General features: G+C 36.5%; 2 protein-coding genes across 3 annotated transcripts; one reads left to right on the forward strand and one right to left on the reverse strand.

Annotated features, from left to right (window-relative positions):
• The first annotated feature begins 92 nt into the window (after positions 1–92).
• On the forward strand, positions 93–7512 carry LOC105694399 (dynactin subunit 2). Its single transcript, XM_012415032.2, has 9 exons — positions 93–343; positions 420–491; positions 558–697; positions 782–893; positions 956–1110; positions 1176–1428; positions 5857–6033; positions 6985–7087; positions 7169–7512. The coding sequence occupies exons 1-9, from the start codon at positions 299–301 to the stop codon at positions 7345–7347; spliced, it is 1236 nt and encodes a 411-aa protein (XP_012270455.1). The 5' UTR covers positions 93–298; the 3' UTR covers positions 7348–7512.
• Positions 7513–7744: 232 nt separating this feature from the next.
• On the reverse strand, positions 7745–8988 carry LOC105694400 (60S ribosomal protein L27). Of its 2 annotated transcripts, none has more exons than XM_012415035.2 (4): positions 8910–8988; positions 8124–8354; positions 7914–8050; positions 7745–7831 (listed from the first exon to the last, which is right to left on the reverse strand). In XM_012415035.2, exons 2-4 carry the CDS (start codon positions 8340–8342, stop codon positions 7783–7785), a joined length of 405 nt encoding a protein of 134 aa, XP_012270458.1. In that variant the 5' UTR covers positions 8343–8354; positions 8910–8988; the 3' UTR covers positions 7745–7782. The 2 variants fall into 2 exon arrangements, with proteins under 2 accessions (XP_012270458.1, XP_012270457.1); XM_012415034.2 differs by having other exon boundaries at positions 8861–8917.
• Between the last annotated feature and the right edge of the window lie 13264 nt (positions 8989–22252).

Raw genomic sequence — 22252 nt, forward strand, 5'->3', positions numbered from 1 at the left:
ATACCGTGAGCTACCCATTTTTCCCATTTTCTCTAAATTTGCTTTACGTAATAGACGCCCGGTTTACTATATATTTCAGTGGTCTCGACCGCCACTAAAACTCGGATTTACTAAGTTCGGACTTGATTGGGTTAAGAAGGACGATGAAGACGCAGTCAAATGTAGTAAAAGATTTGGTGTCTCCAGGTGTCTCCATGATCGGTGCGGTCGTGTGATACTTGTCAAAAACCTGATGAAGTAATTTTTTTACCGTTACACATTGTTTAATCAGTCCCGCATTCCTCGGATCGTTCTCTCGATGTCTGCGATGGCTGATCCTAAATATGCTGACCTTCCTGGAATTGTTAGTACCTGTACATTGTTCGTACTGACAGTGTTCATTGTTAGTTTGCAATATTAATAATTGCAACGTTTTGTAGGCCTACGATCAAGCCGATGTCTACGAAACAGCTGATCTTCCGGAGTCCGATCAACTTCGAGGTTATCCTGAGGTACACTGTCCAATATGAATGTCCAGCTTGAATAACTTGTAATGTGGCAAATGTTCTTCAATTTAGGATGAGAACGATTCTATAGATAAATTACAAATCAATGCTGCAGAAGCATTTAGTAAATTCAAAGGAAAAAGAGTCGTTGGGAAGGAAGTTGATTTTTCTGATAGAATTTCTTACAAGCCACGAACGGGCTATAATGCTGCGTAAGACCGATTCCCATTACTTATCTACTTAGCCATGAAAATAAGGAAGGTCTAAGTATTTATAATTTGATTCTGTATCTTCAGCTTTGGAGAATGGGAAGTACCAGGAGAAGGTGAGACGGAAACACCCATTCAAAAATATCAAAGGCTTCAAAGTGAACTTAAGGCTTTATGCGAAGAGACCAATGGATTGAAGGTAATCGAGATTGCTTATTTTTCTTGAAGTTTAATATACTTACAAGTAGGTGAACCTTTCAGGATTTGGTTGACGACGAGGAAGAAGCTAAAAGTACCGCCGAGTTAATGGCTAAAGTTGAACAAATTGGCAAGCAATTAGATCACATGAAACTCGAACAATGTCTGAGCACTGGACTTGTCGATTCTGTCTCCAATTCACAAGGAACGCAATTCAAGTAGGTCTTGCTAATGCTTGTATTATTATTTGCCATGTTGGTTTAAACGTTGAAAATGATTTCAGACACTTGGTTGCATTAATAGAATCTTTTAAAACTGGTGGTAAAGTAAACGAGGGCGTCGAGGCGAGTATAAGTCAAAGTACAGATGCTAAAGTAGAATCAACGGAGCCTGGGATACTTAAATATCAAATGATGTATTTGCCTGAGAAAGCAAGAATGCAAGAAGTAGCCAGGATCGCACAGCTGGAGCAGAGGCTAGGTCGCCTTGAAAATGTTATTGGTGTTAATAACGAGAAGCTTGCTAAATTCACACAGGTAACATAAAACATGCAAAAAAATTGTTTAATATCGATCTTACGAGTTTAACACTTTACCAACGGTGAATTTGGAAGTAAATGGTGATCACGGGTATCGCAAAACCGATTAATAGGCTTCCGATCGGTAAAGTGTTAACATGTGAGACGTGGCATTCGCGCATACGTATGTATGTATATGCAAATGTATTTAGTGTGAAACTCTACCGAGTTTCTTGATAACGGTTCAAAGTTAATGCATATCATTTAAGATATTTCACGTCTCACCTTACATTGGTTTTATAACCACCAATGTAAGCTGTCTTACCGGTGATATCAGCTTAAAACGATTTTTATACAACGCGTAAGGATCCAGTAATGACAGATTGTTCATATTGAATTTCAATATCGAAGGCAAGGAAATAACGTAAATTTCCGCATTGGTATTCTTTGAAGCGAATAATATTTGTCAACGAAGACCATGATATAGAGAAACTAGGTATTAACGAAACGTGTTAACCGGTCGATTTGACGGATCGTGCACTATGAAACGAGATATTCTCCAAAAATGGGGTCGTTTGAAAAATTAGCATTTAGATATAATAATTCGACGCACATGATGGCAACGTAAACACGGACCAGTTGACACATTTTACACATCTGATCACTACGGCATCCACATTTCAAGAAAAACTTGAAAAATGTGGTCAAATACCCATTGAGAATTTCACGCGATCTACTCGTTTTTAACATCAAAATTCGTTATGATAAACTTGGCTTTACAGGATCCTTAAGGTGAAGTGAAACATCCTTCAAATCAGTCTATTCGAATACAACACTTTCTTTTAAGGGTATTAGACCAAACTGTCTGAAACTTTGACTCCTGATCAGCTAAAAATTGTCCTGACACATTAAAAATTTGGATTTTTCAACCAAATTTTTTAACTCAGTCTAGACCAGAACCAAAATGGCGTCGAGCTCTCATATTTTGATCAATATACAATTATCGAAGGCTCTGATATGAGAATCGAAAGGGTCAGGACAATTTTGCGATAATTTAGAACACTCTGGTAATCGATAAACTCGCATTTGAACGAGATAAAGGTAAAAAAAGTGTTGTATGCGCTTCTATGCTAAGACGATGGGAATACGAGGTCTTGGCGTGAAAATTGAATTGACCTGGAAATCACAGATGGCGCAGGGGGTCCCTCTGCAGTCAATTAGGGCCCCAGAAAGCATGAATCCAGAGGATTTCTGGAGTTTTACTTCGATTTCTTCATAATTATTGTACGAAAACGACAGGTGGAATATGCCATTCGGTACAATACACAATATAATTCGACCCAGCTGTCAATATAAAAACAAACGTCGGCAACGTAGGCATTTAGAAAAATCTTCTTTATCGACGTCGATCGAGTTCCTCGACGTTTTTCACTTCACCTTAAACTCGACTACCACGTGAACCGATGGCACTCGGACCCAATCAGATTTTAGATCACATATGTATGTAGACCGCCTTGCAGTGAAAGGGGTAAACGAATGTATCACTTTCGCCGGCAACTTACCCCCACAATTAAAGCCAATCTGCTGACTGAAAATCTGGGAGCGGGAGGTTCAATGCGAGCTTTAGATATATATGGTCAAAGAATTCAGAAGTCCCATAGAAGCCTTGATCCTGTTTTAGCGCTTGATGCTCTAAACGTTGGCTAACAAACCAGAAGTGAGGGTAAAAGAGAGATCGCATGTGTAGCCAACGATATCTCACATATGGGAGGAAGTAAGACGCACATAGAAAGGCGAGTATTGTGTGTAAGATAAAGGAAGAATGCAATTCGCTATATATCGCCATAATATGAAGAGAGATGGAGAGATGCTTACAGCGCTGCCATCCGTTGGCTAACGTACTATTTATCGAGCATCGAACGTCCGTATCCTTCTGGGCTTCTATGGAGACTTCTGAATTCTTTTGTATGGTCTAAGATCGTTTGGGGCTCAAACGGTTAATGGGGAACAATGCGATTCAAAAAAGATCAAGTTGACCGTGCTGCCACGTAACGGCGAGCAGTAACAACACTTGTGACGTAATAAGCGCCATTGCTGTGCCATGGTAGTCATGGCAACGCAATTTTGATATTAAGGGGATGTGAAAGTGGGGTCGAAGAGGTTTTGTTTATAAAACTTTTCTCCCAACTCGATTTACCGAATAGTTTGAAACCTTACAACGTGAATAGGGAGACTATAAGGAAGGTCCTGAAACTCATGTCATTTCAATTCTTTTCAAATTTGTTTATAGGTATTTCAGAAATAGTTTATAAAAAATGGAATTTCGTGAGTTTCAGGACCTACCTTAGGGTCTCCATATTCACGTTTTGAAGTATGAAACGATTTGAGACACTTCGGAGAAAAGTTTTATGAACGATTGAGCTTTCGGATGCCACTTCCACATCCCCTTAAACAGTCCTATTCCAGTAATATCGAGCGTTAGTTTTCAAAAGCCGGGTGTCAATAAAAATTTCATACTTAGAAAAAGAACTTATGGGAACATAAGAAGTCAAGGATAAAATTCCTGAAAGCGCATACCTCCGACTACTTTGAAACTTCGTAAACCCATATACTTTAAGGCGATGTGAAAGTGGCGTCGAAGAGGTTTTGTTTATATAACTTTTCTCTCAATTCGATTAACCGAATAGTTTGAAACTTTACAACGTGAATAGGGAGACTGTAAGGAAGGTCCTGAAACTCATGAAATTTCAATTCTTTTCAAATTTGTTTCTAGGTATTTCAGAAATAGTTTATAAAAAATGAAATTTCGTGAGTTTCACGACCTACTTTAGGGTCTCCATATTCACGTTTTAAAGTATGAAACGATTTGAGACACCCAGTTTGTAGAAAAGTTTTATGAACGATTGAGCTTTTGGATGCCACTTTCACATCCCCTTAATCTGCTGATTAAGAATATGATAGTGAAAATTGGCGCAAATGTTAACATTTGTTCTAGTTGAAAAAGATTATTAACAATTTTTGCAAATTTTAACATTATTAGACTTAATAGAGAAAAGTTCTAGATACAACTTGTGGCTTTTGAAAAATACATCTTTTGTTCTTTACATTTTTTTCGAAAACCGTTGTTTTTCGAGAAAAATAAGATACCTTTCTGAAATACAGAACTGGTTCATATAATTAATCTATACTATTCCAATTATTTTATGTGTGGCTGGGAAGGCTTTGCCCCCCTCCCGAGATGTATAACCTAATCTAACATAACACATTCACCACCTGTCCCCCTCCGGTTCTCCCGTATTTACCACAAAGATCTCCCGCAATTAATCATACTTTTATAGTTCAGAAATATATCTAATGTTTCATGAAAAGAAACGGTTTTGAAAAAAAAATTGATTTTATCGAGGACTACAACTTGTATCTGAAGATTTTCTTTCTTAAGCCTTTATTAATCGAAATAATGTGAAACTGCAGAAATTATTAATAATCATTTTCATCTTGAAGGTAACATTTGTTACGTAACCGAGAATTTTCGAACTCTATCTACACTGTAGACATATAGTATAGACTGAGCATCTATTATTGCCAACAATAAAGAGAATGTCTGTCTGATAGAAAGAGAGAAAGAGAATGACACTAACATGTTTCTATCTCTTTCTAATACACGGACAGAGTGGCAACAATAGATGCTCACGCCATCCTGTATGCTATGATCTACATCACATGACGTCACGACGGACAACTAGCGCTCATAGCGGGAATTTGCTCAAGTTATATGCGAGGAGGCCTCGACAGCTTCGCATATTTGTACCTAAAAATGTCAAATGTGGCTATTCAACAGCTATTCCTAATGATAGAGTGTGACGTTGATAAGTGTACAACTTTCCCTGTGTGGCTCTATTTTTTATTTTTATTAGTGTTCTGTAAAACAGTACTGTAAATATTGAACAAGACACAGGTCATGTTAGCCATGGTGATTCGTGGCCTGTTAGTATGAATTTTTACTAATTATGTATAGTTTTTTTGACAAATAATTAAAAAATCTGGCTCCACAGGGAAAATTATATTTTCGGAAGACTATAATTTTGTCCATCCAAATTATTCAAAGTACATCCTGTACGAACATTTTTGGGTGCGAAAGCTTGGAGTTTCCAAACTCCAAGCTTTCGTACTCAAAAATGTTTCCAAACTCCAAGCTTTCGTAGGTGTGAAAACGTACACAGAAAATGATGTACTATTCTATCTTAATGATCTTGCGAGTTTAAAATGCAACATTTGACGTTAAGAACTTAGGGGCATTTGCATGTACGTACGTATGTATAAGTAAATGTATTTGGCGTGAAACTCTTCCGAATTCCCTGATAACAGTTCGAAGCAATAGTATATTGTCGTCCAACGATAAAGTATCGGGCATATTTTTTTCATGTTAATGGTGAATTCTTTATTTTAGACATTTAAAAGCCAAGGACTAATAGAAGTGGTGCAACAGCTGGGAGCAAAAGCTTCGCTTTTAGATGCCAATCAAATAGACGCGATGGAGAGTAGATTAGCTTTGCTAAGCCACAAAATGGATAGCATCGCCCAAAAGAAATCTGCTTCGGTTCAGGACTCAGAACGGGATCAAAAGGTATACAATTTTCCTTAAGGTAAAGTAGAACCTTATTCAAATCGGTTGATTCAAATTAGACACTATTTTTTAAGGGTATTGAACCGAACTGTTCGAAACTTTGACACATGACTTCGGAGCACTTAAGAATTATTGTAACACTTTCAAAATTTACACTTCCGAAAAGAATTTTTGACTTAGCCTAGACCAGAACCAAAATGGCGTCAAGCTTTCGTATTTCGATAAATATATAATTATTGAAGGCTCTAACGTGAGAAACGAAAGTGTCAGGACAAGTGTACAACGATTTAGAACACTCTGGTAAACGAGAAACTTGCATTTGAACGGGATAAAGACAAAAAAGTGTCTAGTACGCTTCCGTGCTACAACGAAGGTAACACAAGGTCTCGGAGAGAAAATTTCAGATGGCTCAGGGTGTCACACAGCGGGCAGTTAAGGCAGAAACCACGAATCCTGGGGATTTCTGGAGTTTTACTTCGATTTCATTATAATTATTGTACGTAAATGGCATATAGAGTACGCTATTTAGTACAATACCTAATGTTTTTAGCTCAGAAACGACTAAAGCCACTTTTTTTGGCTTTACTTCAGTCGAATGCGAGTTTCTTGATTATTAGAGTGTCCTATATTATTGTACATTCATCCTAGCACTTTCGTTTCTCATATCAGAGCCTTAAGTAATTGTATATCGATCGAAATACGAGAGCTCGACGTTATTTTGATTCTGGTCTAGGCTAAATCAAGAATTTTTCTCAAAAATCCAATTTTTTAAATGTCAGGATAATTCTTAAGTGTTCACTAGTCATGTGTCAAAGTTTTGAACAGTTCGGTCCAATATTCTTAAAAAAAAAGTGTCTTATTCGTATCAACCGATTTCAAGAGGGTTTCACTTTATCTTAACCACAGAGTACTGCTGAAATAATTATTAATTAATTCTCACTTGGATATCAGGTGGCAGAAATATATAAGGCAGTTAAAAATACAGAAGATATAGCACAAGTTCTCCCGCAAACTGTTAACAGGATGCTGTCGCTAAACACTGTACATCAACAAGGTATGTACACTGTATTTTACTTTAGTGTCGATTTCGTCTTAGACTGTATATTGACAGTTAATTAAAAAAATCATTTTGCAGCTGCCCAGTTCAGTAAATCGTTAAAACAGTTGGAAGATCTACAAACGCAAATATCTGCAGGGTTGGAAAATAATGGAGCTCGTTTAAAAGAAGTGCAAGAGGGTTTTGCTTTAAACTTGGAAACTATTAAAACTAATCTTGTTTCCCTGGACGAACGTATAGAAAAACTCAGCAAGTGATATCATCTTTCAAATGAATTCGTTGCACTATTTAAATTTTACGCTTCAATATTTATCGATGCAAGCCACTCCCACTTTGTATACTTTCGTCAAATGATGCTTCTGAACTTGTGTTTAATGTATGGTGTCATTCTCTAACAATATTAAAGTGCTGGCTATGGAAAATGTCTTGTACGTAATCCACTCAAACTTTCTCCATGAACAACTGCTTTTGTATACATACTAATAAAAAACGTACTTCATCAATATGAAGAATAACTAAGTACAAATTGACAGATAGTTATACCTTTCCAGTTTTTTAAAATGCTGTCCAACCACATTTTAGGAAATTTTCGTCTTATAGAATTCAGATAAATATGTAATTATAAGGATGTAGTAGGATATTAAAACAGTTCAATACTTGCGACTTTTTTACAATGATTTATTTAAAACGAGTTAGAACCGCAATTTCTGGAAGAACCATTTATTTTTCCCCATTTTGTACCTGAAACAATTTTTTTTTTTTAATATACTTTTAAGATTCTCAATGGTGGAACAATCATTTATTGACATATTAAACTATTTACCTTTCTTCGAATTTAACGCGGGTCTGGAAGCGAACCTTCTTACGCTTCATGGGATCCTTCAGATCCTTGGGTGCTACTTTATCCAATGGTATATCAACGTTGTATCTTGTTGGCATCAAGTGATTATAGTTTAGCACCTATTGAAACAAAGGACAGTTACAACAAACGTCTATGAATAGATGAACATATACAATGTACAATAGAACTCACTTTAATGAAAGGTTTAATTTTAGATCGTTTATGCAGTTTTCCTTTGCCCATCCTCTTGTGCACTTTCCGAGGATACCGGTCAATTCCGGCAACCATTGCATGGCCGTACTGCTTTTCCGTTGTGCCGTCGTCATAGTTACGCATGACTATGGCTTTTCGCCCTGCGTACCGGCCACTGAGGACCAGTACGACCTTTCCAGCTTTCATAATCTTCACCATCTTGGTGAATTACTGAAACCAAACAAAAATCACTTAAACAAATCTTACAACATAATCTGTTAACATAACAATACAATTTGATTAAACAAAACTTGCAAATTGTGTAAACGTTACTACTAAGAAAACCGTTCAATACTTCTGAAATAGCTTGACGAGAGAATAAGAAAAAATTTACAGAGTATGTCAGACCGTTACAGTGGTAAACACTTTTCCGCTAACATAACCTATAAAAACTCGACAATGGGATATAAAGAACAGAACTCGAGCTCAAACTACCGTAACAATACTTCATAAGACTAACAATTCCTCCCCTCCTGATAATTTGTCCGATTACACAGAATTGTTACCACACAATCGAGTTCAAATGAAGAAATTGACAAACGTGACAATGAATCCCACGACCGCTTAAGTTATTCACCGTTTCGAGACACACATCACATAAAACTATTTACAGAAATCTGCACACGGGACAATAAAAAGGAAAACCTCGATAAAGACGTGCCACAAGAGTCCCTTACTTTTCGGATGTTCCCGGATTATTATTTTGGTTCAAAGGATTCAACTTACGTGGTTCGCGAACCGGAAAAAAAAGATCTCGGAGAAGGTTAAACTCGTCTTCCAACTGACATTAGAGTTGAAGAACTTTCGATTCGTTCACCTTTCCATACGTCGACGCATCGCGGCGTTTCTTCATGTACGTGTAGAACCGATATCGTCTCTGATTGGCTATTTCCGATGTACTGTGCGTAACTACTGGAGGATTATCCATGCAACGTAACGCTACTGTTTCGTGAGGATAAGCCGCTCCCGAGCACTGCCAGGTGGCACTATCATTCTGAGTGCACGAGCCGCACGGAATCTCCACCGACGGCAGCACAGGACCCACTCGCGTGATCGTGTCCGTGAGCAATCTCCACTAAACTATGTAGCAAACTGGAATGCTCGCAGGGTAGAGTTCGAAAATTCTCGGTAACATTAAATTGGAGAAGGTAACTGTGAAACATACCGTAAGTTACCGGGAACATTGAGAATTTAAGAGAACGTTAATTTTGTTATTTAAACTTTAGGTTTCTTCGTTTAAATAACTTTTGTTTTTTCCATCAACTTTAAAGTTCAAGCTAAAGAGTAATAATTACTATTAGAAAATATTGATTATAGGGTCGTATTTACCTTCAGCTAAAAATATTTACGTATGTACAACCACGGAAAATTCCATGCGATTTGTTTCAAACGAACTGATATTTCATTCTGCGACGAAGCGAATGGGAGGTTTTGATTGGCTACGGAGAACGTACAACGGAAATTCCCCTCTACGATGTTTCTCTATAGCAGAGATGAGCAGGCCTGCTCAGCCTGCTCATCTCTGTCTATAGCTAATCGAAACCTCTCGGTCGCTCTGTTGAAAAATTAAAATTCTCATAATTTCTCGATAAAAAAGGCTTTGGAGAAATTACCGATAAATTACCGGGAATTTCTCTTCGTTTCTGACGTAACTTACTGGATTTAGAACTCTAGTCGTATTACATTTACCCAACCCTGCGATAGAGTTCTAAATCCAGTAAGTTACGTCAGAAAAGAAGAGAAATTCCCGGTAATTTATCGGTAATTTCTCCAAAGCCTTTTTTATCGAGAAATTATGAGAATTTTAATTTTTCAACAGAGCGAACGAGAGGTTTCGATTAGCTATAGACAGAGATGAGCAGGCTGAGCAGGCCTGCTCATCTCTGCTATAGAGAAACATCGTAGAGAGGAATTTCCGTTGTACGTTCTCCGTAGCCAATCAAAACCTCCCATTCGCTTCGTCGCAAAATGAAATATCAGTTCGTTTGAAATAAATCGCATGGAATTTTCCGTGAAGTTGTACATACGTGAATATTTTTAGCTGGAGGTAAATACGACCCTATAATCAATATTTTCTAATAGTAATTATTACTCTTTAGCTTGAACTTTGAAGTTGATTGAAAAAAAAAAAGTTATTTAAACGAAGAAACAAAGTATAAATAACAAAATTAACGTTCTCTTAAATTCTCAATGTTCCCGGTAACTTACGGTATGTTTCACAGTTACCTTCTCCAATTTAATGTTACCGAGAATTTTCGAACTCTAGGTGACACTCTAATCGGAGAAATTAAATAGTGTTTGCAGCGCCATCTGACCTAGTAGACGGAAGTGAAAAACTAATTTTGCGCTTGCGCGTTACTCATTAACCAATGACATCTGTATTATTTCTTGAGAACCCTGTAGTACCCTGGTGACATCTATGATTTTCATTTTTTACCTTCTACTCAACCTATCTTCTTCTGTTTATCTATAATTTTCATATGTCTTAATCATCGAAATTTGAAATAACCTGTAATAGCGGTAATAGCTTTAATAATAGAGAATGTAACAAACTTTGGCAATAAATAATTACTAGAAAAAGTGTGTTTTTATTTCTGTTCGAAAGAAACCCAGGACATTCGATGCGTTCCTTATTACAAGAGAAGGAAAATTAGTTCTCATTTCGTTCCCAATAACGTATTCCTTTTGTACATATATTTTAAAGTTGCGTATAAATTATCATCGTTATCATCGAATTGAAATACAACGAAACACCGTAGGAAGGTATATTTATGTATGTACATATATAGATATATGTAACTTGGTAAGTAGAATGTAAATAACATTGCTGTGGGTTATGTTTGAAATTCATAGATTACTATAAAAGAAAAAATTTTTAATTTATCTCATTATTATTCATATTACGAACCCGATCGATCTGAAAATAATGATTTAAAATCATATTGCATTAACTTAAAATTTATAATCGATAAGAAATGATAATAACTAAATTAAAAAGTTAGAATTTTACAGAAATTATTATATCTGTGAAATTTTCAGCTAATAAGTAAAATTTACAGTAATATTAGATCATTTTTTCTTAAATAACAGTTTCTGAATTTCATTCAATTTAAATTTATGGCGGGAAATTTGCTAGTTCATACTTCCGGTACTATTGATCCAGAGGTCGCTGCAAACACTAGTCTCGAAGAATAACATGCGAGTGTCAGGTCCCTGCCATTCTGCTTCCTGAAAAATTGGGAGTGGAAGGTCGAATGCAAGGTCTAGATATACACGGTCTAAGGTAATCCCACGTAGACGGCAAGTAGTGTCAAGGGTGGCAAGTGCGTAGCCACGGTGTATCCCTACGCAAGGGCGGCTGCGTCACGGCGAGTCTCGATCCCCGTTCCCCTCGGAGTCCGCCGTGACGCGAGCGCTGCCCACTTCCTCCCGCCCACGATGTAACTTTCCCCCAGCCCCACTCCGAGGGCGCCACGCCGCGTTGCGATTGGACGGCGTGTTCTGGTGTCCGCCCGTTTACAGCTGATGCGATAATCGCGTTAGAGAGCCGTGTAACGCCGTCGAAGAACTCGCTCGAAGCTGCTCTCGTCGGGCGGACCTTCTGCCCCGCGTCCACGAGGAGTTATTTCTCGACTCGTACCTCGAGGTCTCCTCGAAAACGTCGCAGCGTCGCAAATCGTTTTCGGGACGAGCGTCGACCGAGACCAGTCCAGACCAGTCGGACCTCGCCTACTTACGAGTCGCTCTCTCTTCCTGGGCGACCTCGACCTCATCCCGGAACCCACGAAGACCACCCACGGTCCAGGTCGACCACGGCGCCGGAGCTCGGCGGAGCTTGGAGCCGTTGGAGACGTCGCCCTCGCCCGCCCGGAGTGGTCGTCGACTTCACTCGGACGGGAGCACGCGGGTATGGTATACCTGACGAGTGCCTGGGGTATGGGAGAGACTGAACCCCAGTGCCGTGCCACCGACACCTCTTCCGTCGCTGCCTCCTTTCTCCAGGAACATGACGAGGAAGTTGCCCTGCAACCCCTTAAGAACCAGGTGAGACCCGAAGACCCGAGCTTCTGACCTTTCTAGAAGCCCGTGACCGTGGTCCGAGAGCCTCGTTAAACTTTGTCGAATGATTACGCCAAAGGCCACTGTCTCCGATCGAAGAATTTTCTCAAACTTCGTTACGGTGACGTCGATAGAGGTCTCGTTTGTGAAACTTCTTCGAACTGGGCTTACCGATCGTTTCAAGCATTGGAACGTGGATGTTAAGGCTACAAGGATGGTCCTGACACCCAAAGATTTCAATTTTTACGTCATTTGTTTATAGATGTTTACCATTTTTTTAACACTGTGCCGCATGGGATGCGTACGCCTCGGTGTTAGTTCACGACAGCATACGCATCATTTGTTTTGACATCAAATGTGTTAAGAAATGAAATTTCAAGGGTGTCGGTACCTTTCTTATAGCCTCCACATTCACGTTGTAAAGTTTGAAATGTTTTGGTACGTTCGATTCAGAGGAAAGTTTCGTGAACAATTGATCTCTTGGATGCCACTTTTGCGTCCCTTTAATTGTGTATGTTGAAGGCCTGTATTTACGATCGAAGAACGTTGTCAAATTTCATTGAATACATTCAATGAAATTTGAATACATTGATTTCATTAAAGGCCTGTGTATGAAACCAAAGAACTTTGTGAAAATTTTTGGTAAAATAGGTATCTTAAAAGCCTTTGTCCAAAATCAGAGATTTTTTTTTTAATTCTTGGTCAAATAGGCATGTTAACCACTTGCGCTACGATTTAACTTTCGGTTGTCGTGCCGCGCTCTACAGTATAACATCCTATCAACGTGGTATACATGTTGCTGGCAGTTTTGGAACAAAAGAATCTCGACGTGCATGGCACGTCTTTATAGCGCAAGTGGTTAAAGACCCATGTCTGTGATTAAAAAACTATGTCAAACAACAACAAATAGGTTTGTTAAAGGTTTGCATCCACAATCGAAGAATTTTGTTTAAGTTCTGCGTTAAATAAGTATGAAAGACCAGTGCCTATGATGAAAGAGCTTTGTCGAATAGGTAGGTTAAAGGCTCGTTTCCATCATCAAAGAACTTTGTCGATGTTCTTTGTCAAATAAGTATGTTAAAGAGTTCACGTTCACGATGTTAGACTTCGGACGGAAGTTTTTGTTCTAAATATTGCTCACTAAAATGCAACTCAAAAGTATTGTTGTCAAGCGTGTAAAGTGAAATTAGATGGAGTTAGAGTTCGCGTTCACGATGTTAGCCTTCGGATGGAAGTTTTTGTTCTAAATTTTGGTGATTAAAATGCAACCAAAAAGTATTGTTGTGAAGTGCGTTAAGTGAAATTAAATGAAATATTGGATGCAGGAAGGATTTGAAAACAATATGGTATGACATTTGCAAGATCAATTACTGACATTTATTCTCTTATTGACAGCGGTATCGTACTATACCGAGTATTCTAAGGACTGGAATACTCCAAGTGTCATTTCGGTGGAATGGTCATAAAGAGTCAAATGGAATAAATTTGTCGGATTCATGATTTTTTAAACACTAGTCCACCAATAGCGTTGCCTGTGGCATTTAGCGACAACTAAATGTTGGGTGTAAGAGATCGCGTTGCTTATAGAAAATTCGAAAATTGCATTGCATTTATTTATAATACTCTTCTGTATATTTTTTCCACGTGAATCTGTAATGTTCTAAATTATCATGATTATATCTTTAAAGTCTTCTATTTCAATTCTGAGCTTTTAAAATATCAGAGAGAGAGAAATATCTGAGAGGTGAAATATCCAAAATATATGTTGACGTCATTGTGGTTCTAGTCTGAGATAAATAATTTTTTCTTCATGAGAGTTCACGAAGGTCTGGATCTTCTTTAAGGGGATGTGAAAGTGACATGTGAGGGGTCAATCATTCATGAAACTTTTTTATGAATTGGGTGTACCGCTTCGTTTCAAACTTTACAGTGTGAATATGGAGGCTATAAGGAAGGTCTTGACCTTCAAGAAATTTCACTTTTTATAACTAATTTTTAAGATATCTTCTAACAAATTTAAAAAAAAAATGAAATTTTATGAGGATCAATTTTTCAGGATCTTCCTTATACCTCCCATATATATATATTGTGAAGTTTGAATCGATTCAGTACACCCAGTTTGGAGAAAAGTTTCATGAACTCTTTGAAGCCACTTTTACGTCACCTTAAGGTGAAGTGAAACCCCCTTTAAATTAGTCAATTCTAATGCAACACTTTTTTTTAAGGGTATTAGACCAAACTGTCCGAAACATTGACACATCACTCCTGATCATCTAAGAATTGTCCTGACACATTCAAAATTTGGATTTTTGCATACAATTTTTTAACTTAGCCAGACCAGAATCAAAATGGCGTCGAGCTCATATTTTGATCAATATGAAATTATCAGAGGCTCTAATATGAGAAACGAAAGGGTAAGAACAATTTTACGACAATTTAGATACTCTGGTAATCGATAAACTCGCATTTGAGCGGGATAATGGCAAAAAAAGTGTTGTATGCGCTTCTATGCCAAAACGATGGGAATACGAGATCTCGGAGTGAAAATTTAATTGACCTTGAGATCATAGATGGCGCAGGGGGTCCCTATGCAGTCAATTAGGGCCCCAGAAAGCATGAATTCAGAGAATTTTTGGAGTTTTACTTTGATTTCTTTATGTTTATTGAACGAAAACGACAGGTGGAGTATGCCATTTGGTTCAATATCCAATATAATTCGACACAACTGTCAATATAAAAACGAACGTCGACAACGTAGGCATTTAGAAAAATCATCTTTATCGACGTCGATTAAGTTCCTCGACGTGTCTCACTTCACCTTAAGACCTCCATATTCACATGGTAAAATTTCAAGCGGTTCAGCGCTCTAAATTCGGTGAAAACTATTACAAATAATTTGGTACCAGAGACACCTTAAGGTGATATAAAACTGACATCTGAGGGGTTTTGTTTATGAAACTTTTCTCCAACCTAAGTGCACTAAATCGTTTGTATTTTTACCACGTGAATATGAAGGTCCTGAGGAAGGTCTTGATACCCATAAAATTTCACTTTTTCACCTTGTAAAATTTTCTAATTTTTTTTGTGGAATAAATAAAATTTAATGGGTGTTACTACCTACCTTAGGACCTCCATATTTAAGTGGCAAAGTTCCAAACTATTCGATACACCTATTTCGCAGAAATGTTCCTTTCGTATCATCGTGAGATCTCTAAAAGGAGGTCTTGTGATGATACGAAGAAGATTTGACGAAGATCGTGGGCGCAGGCCTTTACGCTGACCAGAAACGGTCGTTTCATCGCCCTGGAATATTTCCTAGAGGAATAATTTAAGAACACGGAACTCACCCAGAATTCCCTCGATATCGCTTCCTTAGGTTTTCAAATGGAACGAAAACGCTTAAACAAAAAAACTTGTCGCTCGGCTCTAACAAGGAAGGTATCCCAGGTCGATCTCTCCGATTTGATTTATTTTATAATATGCTATAGTAGACTAAAAAGTAAGCGACACGTATTTCTTTTTATCTGCCATTAAACACTTTAAGGTGAAGTGAAACCCCCTTCAAATCAGTCGATTCGAATACAACACTTTTTTTTAAGGGTATTAGACCAAATTGTCCGAAATTTTGACACATCACTCCTGGTCATCTAAGAATTGTCCTGACACATTCACAATTTGGATTTTTGGAAAAAATTTTTCAACTGTCCAGATCAGAACCAAAATGGCGTCGAGCTCTCATATTTCGAACACCTGAAGGGTAGTTCACCTCCTTGGGGGGGTGTAGCATTGCTGAACAATATTGTGTTTTCACCGTCCTTATACGGAATACGTTTATGCCAAGTTTCGTCGAAATCCCTCCACTGTTTCTACGAAAATTATTATAAAAACTGAATTTTCGCCAAACTTTGGGGGGTTGTTTCACCCCTTAAATGTGGACCATTGCAGATATAAAAAAACACGTGTCTCTTAGATTTTTGTGTTCTTCCACATATATGGAAATCAATAAGATCGAGGGCCGACACTTGGAAATGTTTTCTTGTTAGAGGTAAACAGGTGGACTCTTATTGGCTATTGACGAAATTGCGCGTTTAGTTTGGGGTAATATACTTTGTACTTGCGTAGAAAACTAGGGACGTATTATACGTTGTAATATACGCGTAGAAAACAACGTGTATTACTTGACGTATTATACTTACCCAACCCTGCCTGTCGGTATTCTACATGCTTAGCGTCAGTTAAACATGGAGCAGTATTTTGTACGCAAATGAACGATCCGAATCATTTGTGGGAAAGCTGCGCCATCTATCGGTGCCGTCGAAACATCTTGAACAAAATTTTTGGTAACGTTCGGTACACATTGTAAGTTGATTTAACCAAACCGCAATGGTATAAACGGTTGTACTAGTAATATTGCTGCAGTTACTAAAAGTAGAGTAAATAATATCTAACGAGTGTTGACAATATTTAAAAGGTAACCTAACTATTCTAAAATGGTGAAAACCTTTACTATAAATATTGTGACCGTTCCTACTTAATTCGTGCAAAAGCCAGGAGGATGGTTAACTGTTAAAAAATAGTTGCAGCTCCGTATTTATAGTAAATCAAACGATAAATTGCGTTCCTTTAACAAAAATGTGTAAACGGTGTTAAATTGTTGAAATAAATTGAGGGACGGGTGGAATATAAATGTCCAAATTAAAATTAGGAAATTATAAATTTTTATTATTATTACACGAAAATTCCTTCGTTTATTGTCGCCTTTACCAGATTTACTATTACTTATACTCACGTGAGGAAGATATGAGTTTTATTTAAAAATTAGTTATTTTACTGGTTCTGGTAGAAATAGGTAGAGAAAATGCAGAACATTCGGAGTACTGTTGGCAATTTTGAATACAGAAATATCTAAAGAACCGCCGGTGCTATTTAATTTGTAACTCTGCCAATATTAAGTATGAATACCGGCCAACCAATTACATTTGTGGATGAACCACAATTTTGACATTTCCTACTTAAACTGCAGAAAAGTGAAACGTCAGTTTGCGAATATTTTTCAGTGCGTATTAAATTAGCTGCAGACTGAGCCAAAAACGTCAATACTTTGGAGTAAATTATTCAATAACATATTAAGATGATGTGAAAGTGGCGTCGAAGAGGTTTTATTTATAAAACTTTTCTCCCTACTCTGTTTACCGAATAGTTTGAAACTTTACAACGTGAATAGGAAGACTATAAGGAAGGTCCTGAAACTCATGAAATTGTAATTCTTTTCAAATTTGTTTATAGGTATTTTAAAAATAGTTAATAAAAGTGAAATTTCGTGAGTTTCAGGACCTACCTTAGGGTCTCCATATTCACGTTTTAAAGTATGAAACGATTTGAGACAATCAGTTCGTAGAAAAGTTTTATGAACGATTGAGCTTTCAGATGCCACTTTCACATCCCCTTAAGGTGAAGTGAAACACCCTTCAGATCAGTCGATTTGAATATAACACTTTTTTTTAAGGGTATTAGACCAAACTATTCGAAACTTTGACACATCACTCCTGATAATCTAAGAATTGTCCTGACACATTAAAAATTTGGATTTTTCAAAAAAATTGTTTAACTCAATCCAGACCAGAACCAAAATGGCGCCGAGCNAGATGGCGCAGGGGTCCCTCCGCAGTCAATTAGGGCCCCAGAAGGCATGAATCCAGAGGATTTCAGGAGTTTTACTTCGATTTCTTTATAATTATTGTACGAAACCGACAGGTGGAGTATGCCATTTGGTGCAATACACAATATAATTCGACCCAGCTGTCAATATAAAAACAAACGTCGGCAACGTAGGCATTTAGAAAAATCTTGTTTATCGACGTTGATCAAGTTCCTTGACGTATTTCACTTCACCTTAAAATGTTTAATGGCAGATAAAAAGAAATACGTGTCGCTTAGTTTTTAGTCTACAATAACATATTATAAAAGAAATCAAATCGGAGAGGTCGACCTGGGATACCTTCCTTGTCAGTGCAGATGTCAGGAATATCATAGGAAATCCTATTTTAGAATGACTCATGGGCAGTTTTCGTGAAGAATAAAGGCCGCTGCTTTTCCGAAGGAAACAAAGAAGAACCAAAGCTATCCGATGAAAGCACGAATGAATTCCAGCTCTTGTAATCAGTCTTTGACAACGAAAATAAACGTTTCGTTTACTTAATGTGTCGACAAAGGGGGGAAGAACACTAAACGAGACAAAGTTGTTAAATTTCACCCGGGTTATTATGTACAAAGTTATAGTCTTATTTTTGGTTATTATACCAGTGGAAATATTCTTGCTTTTAAGAGTTATACGTACATAGTGTCTTCAATGCGAATTATATTACCCACATGATTAAGAATATAACCGAGAATTTAATCAATGATTAAATTTCTTGCGAATTAATGAGATTTAAATTTTTTTGAAATCAAATTGAAGGCATTTTACATAGCGTCACACACACGTAGATTACATAGTGTAGGGAAATTGTTAAAGGAGAGTCCCTTGAGAGTTGATATCGCAAAATTGAATAACTTTATTATCCCTTTCGCTCCGACGGGCGTATATGTGCCCATAATTATGAAAGTGGTCTAAGTCATATTACAGTTTGAAATATAAATGTCTATTGGCTTTCCTATGATTTCATGGAGTTTTATTCGTTCTCATTTGTCATAATTTTTTTTTTACTTATTTTAAACAAACTAGTATTTCAAATATAACCGCACTTCCTCTATTATATAAACTGTCCTTAAAGTATCGATACATTTAGTGTTAATTGTTACAGTTTGAAATATAAATGTCTATTGGCTTTTCTATGATTTCATGGAGTTTTATTCGTTCTCATTTGTCATAATTTTTTTTTTTACTTATTTTAAACAAACTGGTTTTTCAAATATAACCGCACTTCCTCTATTATATAAACTGTCCTTAAAGTACCAATACGTTTAGTGTTAATNTGTCAATATAAAAACGAACGTCGGCAACGTAGGCATTTAGAAAAATCTTCTTTATCGACGTCGACCAAGTTTCTCGACGTGTTTCACTTCACCTTAATTTAACCAGTAAACTGTGTCGACCTATTTGAATCGTGTGTTTTCATGACGAGTATACACGTTAAAGACAGCTAACTGGTTAATGGTTTCGTGTTTACTAGGCGAACATTCTAAAACGACACAAATTTGACATGATATGTTGTATCTGTAACGTTGCAAATTCAGAATACCGAAGATGAAGGTAATTTCAAATATATGTACCTGTGACTACTGCAAGTAACTTTTAAAACTTAAAATTGATATTTATCCAAGATGTCTATTTCTGTACTGTGATTATTGTGATTGATTAGATTACAATGGAAAATAATTCGATCACTTTTAAAAGCATGATAGGGATACGAATTCAGTTCACTGATTATCTATTACTATTGTCGATGAGGATAAAGGTTTTGCCGCAACTAGAATATATGAAAGACAGGAAGTATTAATACTTTCATAAACATGATTATTTTTCCTGTGGATATTGTGAAGGTAAATTGGAGTACTCCTGTTCTAAAATTAACAGCACGTTAAGGTGAAGTGAAACCCCCGACTCCAGAGGATTTCTGGAGTTTTACTTCGATTTCTTTATAATTATTGTACGAAAACGACAGGTGGAGTATGCCATTTGGTACAATACCCCATATAATTCGACCCAGCTGTCAATAGAAAAATGAACATCGGCAACGTAGGCATTTAGAAAAATCTTCTTTATCGACGTCGATCAAGTTCCTCGACGTGTTTTACATCACCTTAATTAGATCATTACATTGTGATTTTTTGATCAAACCAAAGTTTGAGATAACTTATGCTTTTAACACTAAACGTACCGAGCGGGGTCAAATGACCCCTTTCAAAATTTACTTTAAAATCCATGAGAAACCAGTCATATGTAAATAGTGTAATTAATTGATTATTTTATTTATAAAAATAAAAACATATGTTTGGTAATTTTATTAGAAATTAGAAGTTATGTTGCGAATTATCTTCTTTAATAAATTAAGAATTTCTTTCTAAAAATCAACGTTTATTTCATGACTCATTATCAAATGACTCCTTATGGTAAGAATAGATATGTGTAAAGTACCGGTACGTTTAGTGTTAATTGTTACAGTTTGAAATATAAAGGTCTATTGGCTTTCCTATGATTTCATGGAGTTTTATTCGTTCTCATTTGTCATAATTTTTTTTTTTACTTATTTTAAACAAACTGGTTTTTCAAATATAACCGCACTTCCTCTATTATATAAACTGTCCTTAAAGTACCAATACGTTTAGTGTTAATTGTTACAGTTTGAAATATAAATGTCTATTGGCTTTTCTATGATTTCATGGAGTTTTATTCGTTCTCATTTGTCATAATTTTTTTTTTTACTTATTTTAAACAAACTGGTTTTTCAAATATAACCGCACTTCCTCTATTATATAAACTGTCCTTAAAGTACCAATACGTTTAGTGTTAATTGTTACAGTTTGAAATATAAAGGTGTATTGGCTTTCCTATGATTTCATGGAGTTTTCTTCGTTCTCATTTGTCATTATTTTTTTTTTTTACTTATTTTAAACAAACTAGTATTTCATATATAACCGCACTTCCTCTATTATATAAATTGTCGGTAGTTTTAGTGTTACGACTTCAATAACTATGTGCTACTTGTAAATACCATTGTCTTTTAAATCCACGTTGGCTGTCGAGGGGAGATAATACTAGTTTTTAATCTTCACTTATGTAACGTGTAATTATGCGTCACGGGGTAATTGAATGCCTCTAGTGAATAAATTCTAATTTATACCAATTACTTTAACGGCGATTTGATTAACTGTGATTGTGTAACTGCCTTCTTGTTCCTTGAGAAATGGCATTCAATTATTGTTGCGTTCGATTGGGATTACTCACCGATAGATTTGTTACTCCAGCACCCTAAGAGAAAAATGTAATTAAATTAACTTTTCTTTTTTTTTTTTTCAACTAGTTTTCTTAGTTCAAAAAGGTCTCGGATACTCTTTATAGTAAAATTAACTTTTTTCTTGAACTAGGAAATCCAGCAACGATTACTATATATTTTTAGGAAGATTAACAAAAGCTTTTACTATTTATATAGTAAAATTTCACTTTACTATTGTTAACGTAAGTGATATCATCATCGTATTGTTTACATGCCCAGATAGTATTGTTATCCGTTGTGAATAGTTAATCCATAAATCTTTTTCCAAATTGAGAAATTGAGAAATTGGAAATTGATTTAACCAAATCGAAATGGTAAACGGTTGTGCCAGTAATATTGTTGCAGTTACTAAAAGTGGAGTAATAACAGCATCCAGCAACGAGAATTAACAATATTTAAAGAGTGACCTAACTATTCCAACATGGTGAAAAACTTGACTATAAATATTGTTACCGTTTCTACAAAATTCGTACAAAACCCAATAGGATGCTCAACTATTAAATAATAGTTGCAGCTACCAATGTACAGTAAATCAAACGATAAATTGCGTTTCTTTAACAAAACTGCCTTTAACCGTGTCAAACTGTTCAGTTTTTCAGCCTTTTTTTTTCTAACAAGTAAGGTATCCCAGGTCGATTCCTCCGATTTGATTTCTTTTATAATATGTTATAGCAGACTAAAAACTAAGTGACACGTGTTTTTTTTTTATCTGCCATTAAACATTTTAAAGGGGTGAAACCACCATCCCAAGTAAGGCATGGTAAGGGGCCATTTGGCAGTTTCACCCACAAGAACAAAACATTTTTTAACCAATCCACCTGGAAAAATCTTTCTCATAACGAGAAATGAAAATATAATTTCCTCAATTTAAAAAGAAAAAATTAAGGGGTGAGCCACCCCTCACAGGCCTTATTTTGGATGGTGGTTTCACCCCCTTAAGGTGAAGTGAAACATCTTTCAAATCAGTCGATTCGAATACAACACTTTTTTTTAAGGGTATTAGACCAAACTGTC

The sequence above is a fragment of the Orussus abietinus genome, unplaced genomic scaffold (genome assembly GCF_000612105.2).
Source record: "Orussus abietinus isolate OABI.00-Male unplaced genomic scaffold, Oabi_2.0 scaffold199, whole genome shotgun sequence".
Classification (NCBI taxonomy): Eukaryota; Metazoa; Arthropoda; class Insecta; order Hymenoptera; family Orussidae; genus Orussus; species Orussus abietinus.

Coding starts and splice junctions, on each gene's coding strand:
- LOC105694399 (XM_012415032.2), top strand. CDS start 299: ATGTCTGCGATGGCTGATCCTAAATATGCTGACCTTCCTGGAATT. Junction 492..557: donor AACTTCGAGGTTATCCTGAG/GTACACTGTCCA, acceptor TCTTCAATTTAG/GATGAGAACGATTCTATAGA. Junction 1,111..1,175: donor TCACAAGGAACGCAATTCAA/GTAGGTCTTGCT, acceptor AAATGATTTCAG/ACACTTGGTTGCATTAATAG.
- LOC105694400 (XM_012415035.2), bottom strand. CDS start 8,342: ATGGTGAAGATTATGAAAGCTGGAAAGGTCGTACTGGTCCTCAGTGGC. Junction 8,051..8,123: donor AAATTAAACCTTTCATTAAA/GTGAGTTCTATT, acceptor TTGTTTCAATAG/GTGCTAAACTATAATCACTT. Junction 7,832..7,913: donor CGCGTTAAATTCGAAGAAAG/GTAAATAGTTTA, acceptor AAATTGTTTCAG/GTACAAAATGGGGAAAAATA.